General features: G+C 60.5%; 1 protein-coding gene across 1 annotated transcript; it reads right to left on the bottom strand.

Moving 5' to 3' along the window:
- Nucleotides 1-1,904: 1,904 nt before the first annotated feature.
- On the bottom strand, nt 1,905-11,839 carry GMEB1 (glucocorticoid modulatory element binding protein 1). The gene is made up of 10 exons (XM_068657763.1): nt 11,592-11,839; nt 10,027-10,199; nt 9,093-9,175; nt 8,283-8,407; nt 7,262-7,365; nt 6,663-6,817; nt 5,442-5,570; nt 4,622-4,759; nt 3,588-3,710; nt 1,905-2,774 (listed from the first exon to the last, which is right to left on the bottom strand). Exons 2-10 carry the CDS (start codon nt 10,152-10,154, stop codon nt 2,068-2,070), a joined length of 1,692 nt encoding a protein of 563 aa, XP_068513864.1. The 5' UTR covers nt 10,155-10,199; nt 11,592-11,839; the 3' UTR covers nt 1,905-2,067.
- Nucleotides 11,840-11,850: the final 11 nt, after the last annotated feature.

Genomic DNA, 11,850 nt, shown 5'->3' with positions numbered 1-11,850 from the left:
CACGAGGCCGGCAGAGCCCCCACAGGCTCAGTGCTTGCACCCAAGGGGGGCACAGTGCGGGCACGCAGGCCCTAACCCCAAAAACAACCCCAAACACAACCCCAACGCCCAAACCAGCCCCCAAAACACTCCAAAAACAACACAAAAAACAGTCCCCAAAACACTCCAAAAAAAGCCCCCAAAGCACCCCCAAAAACAGCTCCAAAACCAACCCCAACCCCAAAACTACCCCAAAACCAGCCTGAAACCTACCCCCAAAACAGCTCCAACCCCCAAAACAGCCCCCAAAACACCCCAAAAGCAGCTCCAAAAACAAGCCCAACCCCCAAACTACCACAAAAACAGCTCCAAAACCACCCCAAAAACAGCCCCCAAAACAGACCCAACCCCCCAAAAGAGCCCTCAAACCACCCCAAAACCAGCCCCCAAAACAACCCCAACCCCCAAATCAGCCCCCAAACCACCCCAAAAACACCCCAATGGTTCTCGAGGTTCTTCATCCCCCAGCCCCTGTGTTTTTGGGGTGTCACTGGGGCAGGGGGGGGCCCTGTGAGGTCGGGGCGCCGCGCCAGGCCCATGGGGGAAAGGCGCAGCTGCTGGGGCCAGGCCACAGAGCCGGGGTGGCTGCCCCAAAACCCATCCCTGTCAAACCCCCAGCCCAGGCCCAGCTCCTGGGGGGGCTCTGACAAAAAGCAGGGTCCCCGCGCTGCCCCTCACCCCCCGGGAAGAAACCATTCAAGCCCGGTCCGATTTTTTTTTTCCTTTTAATGCAAAAAATAGCCAAACACATCTGCTGTCCCCCTGCCCACCCCCCTCCCCAGGTGTGTTTCCTTTGCTGTTGTTTTTTTTTTTTGCTTAATATTTCCAGCCAAGCAGCTCCCCCCCCACCCCCCCCAGCCCTCCCAAATCTCCGCAGCTCTCCCGGCGCCCCCCCGGCTCCCCCCTTTATTTTTTTTTAATTTTTTTTTCCTCCCCCCGGGGGATCCCCGAGGGCAGGAGGGACCCCGGGCGGGGCGCTCGGTTACTTCAGCGCCGTCCTGCGGAGAGATCCTAGGAAGAAAGAAGAAGAAGAAGAAAAAAAAAAATAAAATAGAAAAATAAAACCACCAGACGAGTAGCGACAAGCAGGGAGCAGCCCCGGCACGCAGTGTAAACGGGAGGCCCCCCCCCGATCCGGAGTCCGGCTCTCCTGGGAAGCGACAGCACACGACATGCTTTGTACACCCCCGCGGCACGCGGGGAGGCTGCGGGACGAAGCTCGAGCTGCTCTTGTTCTGCCTTTACGCACCAGGCTGAAAAGGGGCTCGGAGGCTCCAAGCGGCTGCGGCCCCGAGCCCGGCCAGGCGAGGGAAAAGGGAAAGGGGGAAAAGTGCTGCGGGGAGAGAGCGGGGCCGGGGCTGGGCAGCTGGCGAGCGGGGATACGGGAAGGGAGAGGAATACAAAAAAATAAAAATCGAGATATAAAAACCAACTGGTGTGGAGGAGGAGGAGAATACGGACAGCGAAGTCGGGTTGCTGTCTTCTTCCCCGAAGCAAAAATAATAATTAAAAAAAAAAAATCAATCCCAGTTGCGGTGACAGTGAAGAGTCCAGCAGAATTCCCTTCCCTGGGCAACGAAATAAAAACACGGATGAGGTACCTGTTCCACCCCATAGCCATCGCCCCTTCCCACAGTCCCATCGAGCTCCAGCCACTGGTTATTGTCTCTCTGAAATAAAAGCTCCCGGGCCGTGGCAGGCCCGGAGGGAAGCACCATGCCCACGCCGGGCAGCGGGAGCCCCGGCCCGGTTCCTCCCGGGTTGTTCAGCAGAGATCCAGTCTCTCCTCGGCCCTGCAGACAGGCAGGATTGTTCAGTGCTCCACGGAGACGGAGCCTTGTCCAGGTCTCGCGTGTTTCTCCAGCTTTTTGTTTAAAAAAAAAAAAATTATATATATATATATTTTATATACAGTGCAATGAAAATATCCATGGAAACTAATGGGGTGGCCGGTAAGGATGCTTAACCAAAAAGCCCAAAATGAAACGGGTTCCCAGCTCTTCCCCAAACCGACGCTTGCCTTCCCCGCTAGTCCTCCAGGACCACAATCTCCACGTTATGGACCTGGTGCTGGTGGTCCTCCACGTCCCCCACCACCTTCTCCTCAGTCCTCAGCTCCGTCTCCAGGATCACCGCCTTGCCCTCCGCCTCGTCCGCGTCCGCCTCGGGGTCTGGCGCCGGGTCGATCTCGATGATGGTCTGCCCGTCGTCCGAGGTGCCCTCCACGGCCTGGATGGTGGAGGTGAGGCCCGACTCCATGGCCACCAGCTCCACGGGGTTCACCACCGCCGCCACGTTGGCCAAGGCGCCGCTGTCCTGCATGGCCGCCGAGCTGAGCAGCGCCAGGCTGGAGGACGGGTGGAGGGTCACCGTGTCGGAGGAGCTGGTCTTGGAGGAGGACACCACGGTGGCGTAGCGGAAGAGCTGGGAGCCGGAGGGCAAGGTGTGGACAGTCACCGGGCTGGAGCCTTGGCTGATGGTGGCCACCGGGATGTTGCCCACGGAGAACTGCTGCCCCACGGGCGCGATGGCGATGGGCGAGATGACGGTGAACTGAGGCTGCTGGATGGGGGTGGAGGGGCTGAGGACGGTGGCGGAGGCCGGGCGCTGCAGCCGGGGTCTTTTGGGAGGTTTAGGGGCGCTGACGGGCATCAGCACCACGTTCTGGATGGTTTGGGACTTCGCCTTCTGGTCCTTGGCGAGCTTCTTCTGCTCCTCCAGCTGCCGCTCCAGGTCTGCAGAGAGAGGGTGGGAGCGGTGTGTGGGGCTGGGGGCAGCAAACTGCGAGCTCCCAGGACTCGAGGGCTCCACGAGCAGCCGCTGCAGCCCACGTCGGCGGCAACAGGACCCCGACCACTCCCTCTAGCACTGCACTCAGGACCAAACTGTGCCAAGGGAGCAGCCCCGGGTCCTTGTTCTGCACCCACTCAGCCCCTTGGCCAGCAGGCAGTGCCCTGCAGCACTCTGCTGCTTCCTTTATCCTCCCGCTGCCAGGAAGATGGGAGCTTTGCTCCCCGGATGAAACCTGCCTACAAGGAGGGGACGAAGCCCCTCTGGGCAGCAGGAACGGGTTCCTGAGCCTGGCTGGGTCCTGGGAGCCTTGGACACGTGGGACAGGGACAGGACCACCTGGGGCAGCACAGACATTGCCTTGACCCTTGTCTGGGTCAGCAGGGGAAGCCAGAAGCAGCGTGGTGATCCCATTTACCCAGGGCAGCAGGGGACTAGGGCAGCCCAGCTAAGAACAGGTCCTACGGGGCGTGGAGAGGAGGGAGCTGCATCCAGATCAGGCTCCCAGAGCCAGCACTGTGGCTGCTGCAAAGGGCTCAGCCCCACTTTGGGCTGCTGAACGCCCCCGAGCAGCTGCTCTGGGGCCACGGGCAACTCCACTCAAGCCCTGGGATGGAAAGGGATTGGTGGAGGTTTGTTTCGGGGCGATCTGGAGTGAAGAAGGACCCTAATATGGTTCATGGGGGATTACGTTGAGGGAAGGTTGTGTTGGTTCCCCAGAGCAGTGAGGGCACGAGGAGCCGGGGCACTGCCCCTACCTGCCAGCGCGTAAAGGAACTGCTCTTCTCCTTGCTCCGTCTGGTTTTTCCTGTTGTCCAGAACCTTCTTGACTGTGTCCATCAGGCCAAATGTGTGAGCAACATTGTTCAAGACTGCGGCATCTGCAAGGAATGCGCAAAGGGATGAGTGCCAGGTCCCACAGGGGGTAAGGGTCTCCGTCAGGTACACGGAAGGTGCTGTAATTACACCAAATTTTGTCTTCTGTTTTTTATAAAGCCATCCCCGTTCTTCCACGAGGGCTGGCTGACGAGGGCAGACCCAGCTCCCTCATCCTTCTGACATCCAAGAACTAAATAATCCCATTCACATGATAAAGAAAATGAAACAGAGATGTGTCACCCAAGCAGCTCGAAATTGCTGCAAATGAAAGCATAATTTGCAATCACAGAGATACAAACGAGATCTCCACCTACAAATCATCACCCCATGCTGCTGACAGTGTCATTAACATGCCAGCTCCACTGAAAGCTGTGCAAAATTTCTATTATAATCCACTGACTTCAATCACTCACAGCTTCCAAAAGCTGCCACCTACCAGACACGAAGATTTGCCAGCCCAGAGCTACTTTAAGGGGGGGAAAAATAAAAAAAATCCTGGGTAAAACGAAGTTTGTGGTTACATGGGTGTTCTCTCAGCAAGAGCATCAATAAGAAGTGCTCTCAAGCCCTGTGCTCACGGGGCCGTGTGCTGAACTGGATTAGGGCACTGATCCAAGGCAAAAATAAGCCTCAGAAAGGGAGGGGAGCTATTTTTAACCCAGATCAGTTCCTTCATCTGGTTCAGCCCCAAAACCAGTTTTTTTGGCACAAGCGAGGCCAGGACAAGAAGCGAGGGGGTAGGACCTGTTTACGGTCACTGTCGTGGAAAAAAAAGTGTTTGAATGGCTCTGGTTTGCTCGGAGAATCTGCTCCGAGGAGCACCAGGAGCTGGGGACAGGCGCCCCGTGGCCTCAGCACGCAGCTCCCTTTGGAGCAGCCTTCCCCACCGCAGGGGCTCCGGCTCACGACCCACCTGTCATCTGGAAGGGAGACTGGCCCAGCCTCTGCTGGACGCCTCTCAGCACTTCTTCAATCTCCTTCTGGATGTTGCACACAACCTCCTCCATCAGCCCCACGTCAGCGATTCCCTTCCAGAACATCAGCGTGTCCTCTGGCACGGGGAGAGGGAAGAAGAAGTCAACAGGCATCGGTGGGCATTTCCCCACAAGAGGACCTTAAACCTAAGCCACGTGCAGCAAGAGTAACTTTGCAAAATGACTTCTAATTTAGCCGTTGGGGTGGATGTGACATGGAAAAAAAACAAAACAAAAAAACAAACCAAAACCCAAAGAAACAAAAATAGATCCAGGAAGCAAGGCAGCAACAAGTTTTCAAGCAGCACCAAGGCCACATTTCGCTGTTCCTCTTCGTCCTCCCGAGACACAGAGCTTAAAATCTTTGAGGAAATTCTGCCCGAGCTTCCTCACTGACCCTGGGAGGGAAAGCAAGGCGCCACAGCCAGGGAAACACAGCCCGGAGGGCTGCCAGGGTACTGACACGGGCTGCTCACCACGCTGATGGCTTCAGCCTAGCTCCAGGCTGGGGGACATTTACGTACTTTAAATAAACCAAAAACCAAACAACCCTCACTGTAACTAGTTACTAGCTCCGAGGAATCAGCCCCCAGGCCAGGGCTGAAGCCCCCAGCAGCAGCAGGGAGCTCTGCACGCCTGGGAAATGCTGGGATGGCCCCGGGGCCGTGGGGCAGCTCCGCCACCACCTCCGCTCCTGGGATTTCCATCTCCGCCTCGTAGCAGGCGGGCAGAGGGAGAGAAGACGCCTGAGGAGCTTACCCGAGATCTCGTCTGTGTCCTTTTTCATGCCTTCCTCAGTGGCCATGGTGACGGCGGCTGTCAGCGCCGAGTTCCACTCGATCCCCTCCTCCATGCTCTCCTCCGACAGCGCGATCTGGGTGATGCTCCCTGCCAGACAGACGGCGTCAGCCCTCCCCGCAGCGCCAGCCCCGAATCCCTGCCTTGCTTTCCGCCCCCTCACCCCTCCCCGGCTCTTTTCCACTCTCATGGTCAGGTCGGTTTTGCCTGGCTTCTGTAAAGAAAAGCAGCTAAGAGCAAACGATGCTGCTTCTCGATGGGCTGCGATGGGTCTGGGGCTTCTGGAGGGAGGGCCACAAACCCTCCAAAAACCAAACCAGAGCTCTGGGCTAAAATTAAAAGAAAGGGATCAGAATAAAGAAGTGGGGAGCAAACAAGTCTCAGCCCAGCCACCTTTTTCCCCCTGTATCATCAGCATCAGAGATGCTCTGATCTCTCAGGAAGCGACAGGATCCAGGTCCATGCTAAATGGAAACAAATCCAACTTGATCCTCGTTTTCTGGATCCATTTCAGGACACCTAAGCCAACGTTCAGCCACTGCAAGGTTTTCTCATGTAGCCAAGGTGCTTTCCAGGAAATTCCCCTTAGCTTACGGACACCTCTGCCATCTCACCCACCCAGGGCATTATGGAGAAGTAACGCCCAGCTGAACGATGGGGTACAGCTGGGAGCATTCTGCTCCTTTGATCTCTGCAAAGAGATCAATCTCTGCTCTGAAGCAAGGGATTAGCTGAGAACTTGTAGCTGGGGTGACCATCAAATCAGGCCTTCAGCCATCGTGCCCCATCTGCTGATGGCCGGGGGATGTGGAGCAGAGGAAGAGGTCAGCGTGCCTGGACCCATCAGTATTAACCTTTGTTATAGACCCTCAGATAGGAAACACTTCAGAAAGCACTGCTCAGGCTCACACGGGGCTCCCAGCCAAGAGGGATTCCTCAGAGTGAGCTCCCCAGGCTGCCTCCAGCCACTGCTGCCCACCCCGAGCTGCCTGCCCGATGCTGCGTCAGCTCTCGGAGAGGACAGGGGAAGCACCTTCCTCCCAGAAACCAGGGCAGCCTCCCGAACTGCCCCGCTACACCTGGGGAGAAGGTGCCGAGTGGTGTGGGAAACCCGATTTGGTAAGCCCAGGGAAGGAGAAAACACCAGGGGGAAGCTCGTGCCACTACCAAGAGGCTTCCTACCGTCAGCGGAGGTGGGGGTCTGCACCACGCTCTGCTGGCCTGGTACTGGTGCCCGGGCGCTGCTGATCAGCAGGTCGAACTTGGTGCTCCGGCACGTGTTGGTGCAAACCTTGTCGTGCTGGTAGAAGTCGATTTGCCCCGAGTCCATCATCTTCCTGCGCGGGGAGGAGGGAGAGAAGCAGGCTCAGCTCAGGTCTCAGATGGGGGATGAAAGGGAGGGATCCACGTGGGGATAGTGCGGCCGTGGGAAGGACGGGGGAAAGGGAACCCAGAGGCACTCTTTGCACAAAACATCTGTGGAGCTTTCAAATGGCACGCACAAACCAAGCCCCAGCTTCACACACACATCTCCAGCTGGGGACCAGCCCCTTTCCACTTCCACCAAGCACCACGACCCCCAGGTGAGGCCGTTTCTGTACAGGATGAAGAATCCTGCCCTGTCCACCAGGATCTCTGCCCCACAGGTGCTGCTGGCCAGGTAACGAGAGCCCCCAGGAGATCTTTTGGGGACTGCAAGGCAGCCAAAATGCCTGCTGGGGATCCTGCAGCTGCAGCGAGGAAGCCCTGAAGCTGGACAGGGCGGCGGGCAGGTCACATACCTCAGCATGATTCCTCCGAGGCGAATGGCTCTCTTCCAGTCCTTTAGGGTTGACTTCCCAGCCAGGTGAACAAAATGCTTGGGGCTGATCAGCTGGTCATTGAACTGGCAAGGAGATAAGCACGGGCTCAGCAAACACAAGGGGGGGCATCGCTTCAGGAGGCTGGCTGAGGGCACAATCACAGCCAGGCCAGCTCACCTGAGCCCCCAGTCCTTCCCCAAAAGAGGAGCTGCTTCCCAAACCCCCACCAGCTCCGAACCCCTCAGCATGGAGCGTTACAGCCCAGCAGGGACAGTTTGCAGCACTCAAACCACACAGCCCTAGGCAGGAATAGCCCCGAAGGCTTTTGTACAGGTCATGAACCAACTCAGCTCCTTGTGCGAGCTGCAGTCATCTCGGAGATCATTCTGGGAGGCTCCCAGTACAGCAAAGAGCCGAGCAGCGTCCCGCTGCCAGAGGTGAGCACTCGGACATCCTCCTGCCCTGCCCCAGTGACCGAGCTCCCGCTGAGGGTCTCAGCAGAGTGCCCACCACAGCAGCACCCCGGGGTGCAGCCTCAGAGCACCAGCTGCTGCTTTAGCACGTTGTCAAGTGGAAAAAGGGAGCGGCAAGACCCCTCTTCTCGATGCAGCCTGCTCCCTGACAGACTGACAGGAGCGGAATACCAGGACGCCGAGGGAAAGAGACAAGGAAGAAAAGCTCTGGCAGCTCTCGCTACGCTTCCCTGCCTGCCTTCAGCCCCACGTCCCTCGCCGTGTGCCAAACACGGCTCTGCTTTAGGCAGCAACCAAGAGCAGCACTGAAATGTAAGGTGGGTGAGAGGCCTTCCCCCCTAACCCACTCTTCCCTTCCTTCTCCCCATGCTGCAAACATCAGCAGTGACATCCAGCACGCTGCAAAGATGAAGTCACTCAGCTCCAGGACAGGGCTCAGATGAAACAAAAATTGTAAGGAAGTGCTGCAGAGGTAAAGGGCCAGACCCGGGGAGCAGAGAAGAAATCTGCTGCGAAAACTCTCTCACCTTCACACACTTGACATTAATTCCCGGACAGACGAACTTCTTCCAGAGCAGGATGGCTTTGCTCTCCCCGCAGGTGATGGGGTAGGCAATCTCGATTTCCTCGTTGGTTTCAATGGTGCTGGGGTCTGAGGGAGAAAAGGCAAAAAATGAAATCTGCCACCTGAGAGGCTCAAATCCTACCAAGTGCGAGCTCAGAGCTCACAAGCTGAAGACCTACACTCAGGAAACCACAAGAAAGGCCGCTCCTAGCTCAGGATCTGACCTCCTTCAGCCTTTTCCAGTTACTGCTCTAGCAGCAAGCGGACAGGGCAAATCTGCTTCTTAATACAGCAGCACAAAGCTCATCGATTAGGAGAACGTGGGATTGGAAACCCAACACATCCGTAAGGGAGGGGGCAAGGAGAACAACCTTCGCTTCGTGCAAAAAAAAGAAACATATTTCAGAGGTTTCTTGGAGCCCTGGTGTCCCTCTAGCAGAGATCAACCATCTACTCCCCGTGTGCTCTCTGCACGTGCCAAATCTTTGCTAATATTGCCAGAAGACCTGCACCCAGGCAGGAAGCAGACACGAGTTAGGATTTAGTGGCAGCACCTAACGAGAGGGCGTTTTATGAGCCCTGGGCAACCAGAGCCCGATGTCCAGGACCCCCCGGGAGCCCTTCCCACTCGCTGCAGGAGACCCAGGACCTCAGCACCCACCCGGGGACCAGCACCCACGGGGGCAGAGCCGGAGGGAAGCCCCCAGCCCCCAGCCCCCAGCTCGGTGGCTGTGTAGAGGGGGAACAACGCCCACAGCAGGCAGCAACTCACCAAGCCCTTCTTCCAGCTTGTGGATGGTGTGCGTTTCGACGGCCACCACGGCGGCGCTGGCCTCCGAGCCCTCTTGGTAAATCCTGTTGTGAAAGGGCCCGCGGGTAAAGCAACCGCAGGCGGCACGGCGCGGGGTTGAAAATCCCCCTCGTTGCTTTCTCGCCCTCGTCCTCGAGGGCCGCCCGTTTTTTTTGACAGTTTTGCCACGGGAATTTTTTGGCACGCACAAAATTTGCTAACAGCCCCGGGGGCCGGGGCGGGCAGAGGCGTTGCCAGCCCTGCCATTGCCCCGAGGTGCCCGCGGAGCAGGACGCGTCCCCCGACCTCTGCCTTTGGTTTCTGACGCCCGCACCAACAGGAAGCGGAGCTCCGTGACCCAGGATTTCCCTTCCCTCCTGCGTGACATTCTGCAGCGCATCGGGCGACTTCCCCCGGGGGGGTTCAGGCTGGGAAGAGCCATTGTCAGGCCTGCAGCAACCCCCTGCAAACAGCACGGGGCCGGAGCCGCCGCGTTTACACCCTGCGGCTATTCGGGATGAGGCACCGGCCCCGCGAGGCTTCCCTCCGAAATCCTGGAGTATTTGGGAGGATAACTAAAAACCCCGGGTGCCTGCAGGCACAAGGCAGCCTCGCAGGCTGCGTGGCACAGCCCCCCCAGGGGAATCGGCTGCGGGTTGGCAAAATCCCACCCGGGGAAGGGCGCGTGGGGGGCTCGCCCCCATCCTCCCCATGGTGCAGGGACCGGCATCCTGCGGCTCTGCAGGACGGCTCCGGCCCTCGGGAGCCCGGTGATGGTGCCACACACAAAAGCTTTCCCCGCTTCCACCCGGGGAGCCTTCAGCCGGGGTGATTTTCCTCAAATAAAACCCCCACAGGGGGCCACGAGGCACCCCCCCACCCCAAAAAGCCCACCGCCCCTCGGTGCCCGACTCACCCCTGCTGCACGGGCTGGAGCTGCAGGATCACTTGGGTCTTGGTATCCTCCGGGTTCTCCCCTTCGTTGCCGTCACTTGGTACAACCACCACATCGCCCACAGGGACGCTCACCTCGGCGTTCGCCATCTCTCACATGAAGCCCGGCGGCGGCGGCGGCGGGGGGCCGGGGCGCTGCGGAGGGCAAGCAGAGGCAGGGCTGAAGCGCGGGAGCTGAGGGGGGAAACGGCGCCGCAGCGCACGGGCATCGTTCCCCCCCCCCCCACAGGTCCCGCTGCAGCAACCGGGCTGCCGGAGAGGCTCTCGGGTTCCCAAAGGGGGGGGTAAATTCGGCAGCAGGTGCCCAAATGTCCTCCCCAAAGGGGAGCTCGCTCCTCAGTGCTCGTCTGGCGATGCCGTGCCAAAGGGCTCGGGGTCCCCCCAGCGCCATCTCGCTGGTACCTCGCCGAGCGAGGCCGTGTGCGAGGTTGTGGCAGCACCAAGAGAGCACGGGAGGAAGGAGCCCAAAGCACAGCCCCATCCCCATGGCCGGGGCAGGTCCCATCGCCCCCAAAATGGCCCTGCCTGGGACGGGTCCTCCCCACAGCCCCACACAGCCCTCGGGGCTGCCCGAAAAGGTGCGGGATGGGATCGGCCCCGGGTGTGGGATGGGATCGGCCCCAGAATGGGCTCGGCCCTGGGATGGATTCGGCTCTGGGTGCCAGGCACTGGGCTCAGGCTCATCCTCACGGCTCTGAAAGCGACCCCGAGCCCCCCCCGGCCTCCCCAGCCCCATCCAGCTCCTGCCCGGGGGTGAAGGTGGTGCCTGGGGGAAGCGGCTGCAGGGAACATGGAGCTGGTGGAGGCCGGTGGGACAAATGGGGCTGGAGCGAGGCCAAAACCGGAGTGAGACCGGAGTGAGACCAGAACCAGAGCGAGTCTAGAAGTGGAGTGAGGCCAGAATTGGAGTGAGAGCGGGGTGAGGCCGGAGCCGGAGTGAAACCGGAGTGAGACCAGAACCAGAGCAAGATCAGAACCGGAGTGAGGCCGGGGGGAAGGCAGGATCTGGAGTGACACCGGAGTGACACCAGATCCAGAGCAAGGCCACCCACGGGACACAGCTCAGGGGGCACCCCCCGGGCTGGGGGCCACCCCCTCCCCCCCATACCCCCCCCCCACCCCCTCCCCATCCCCGCACCCCCCCCCCCATTCCCTCACCCCCCCCTTAGGTAATGGGGGGGGGGGGGGGGGCGCACCCGATGCCCCCGCGGCGCGCGCGGGGGGGGGGCGTGGCCGCCCGGGGGGGAGGGGGCGTGGCCTCCGCGCTCCCCCCTCCCCTCCCCTCCCCTCCCGTGCCCCCCCCTCCCCCCTCCCCCCGCAGGCGGACGCAGCAGCGCAATCCCCCCCCCGCCCCCCCCCCCCCCCCCCGCGGCACGTACGGCGGCGGCACGCTCGCGGAGGGAGGGGGGGGGGGGGGGGGAAGCGCCCCCCTCCCCGCCCCGCCCCGTTGCGCTGCCGCCGCCGCGGCCGCCGCGGCCTGGCCCCTGCCGGCTCCCGTAGCGCGGCCCGGCCCGGCCCGGCCCTTACCGTCGCCGAGCGGCCGAGTCCGGGGGTTGGGAGAGAGGCGGGGGGGGGGAGGGGAGGGGAGCTCGGGGTGGGGTGGGGGGGGGTGGGGGGAGCGGGGCCGGGCAAGAGCTGAGCATGCGCAGTGCCCGCCGCGGCCTCGGCCGCCAGCACTTCCGGCCGCCGCCTGGCTTAAAGGGGCCGCGGCCTCCGCGCTGCTCTGTTGGCTTTACCGGGAGGCGCCGCACCGCTGAGCGCCCCCCCGCGGTGCTGGTGGCTCCGT

Source organism: Anas acuta, chromosome 21 (genome assembly GCF_963932015.1).
Source record: "Anas acuta chromosome 21, bAnaAcu1.1, whole genome shotgun sequence".
In the NCBI taxonomy this organism is placed as follows: domain Eukaryota; kingdom Metazoa; phylum Chordata; class Aves; order Anseriformes; family Anatidae; genus Anas; species Anas acuta.
Note: the sequence above shows the minus strand (reverse complement) of the source record. Positions and strands in the feature narration are given on the sequence as shown.

What these genes read in the sequence shown, in the direction of transcription:
- GMEB1 (XM_068657763.1), bottom strand. Translation starts at nt 10,154, where the DNA reads ATGGCGAACGCCGAGGTGAGCGTCCCTGTGGGCGATGTGGTGGTTGTA. An exon ending in CTCCAGCCCGTGCAGCAGGG is followed by an intron (nt 9,176 to 10,026) that starts GTGAGTCGGGCA and finishes CTTTCACAACAG; the next exon opens with GATTTACCAAGAGGGCTCGG. An exon ending in GACCCCCACCTCCGCTGACG is followed by an intron (nt 5,571 to 6,662) that starts GTAGGAAGCCTC and finishes TCTGTCTGGCAG; the next exon opens with GGAGCATCACCCAGATCGCG.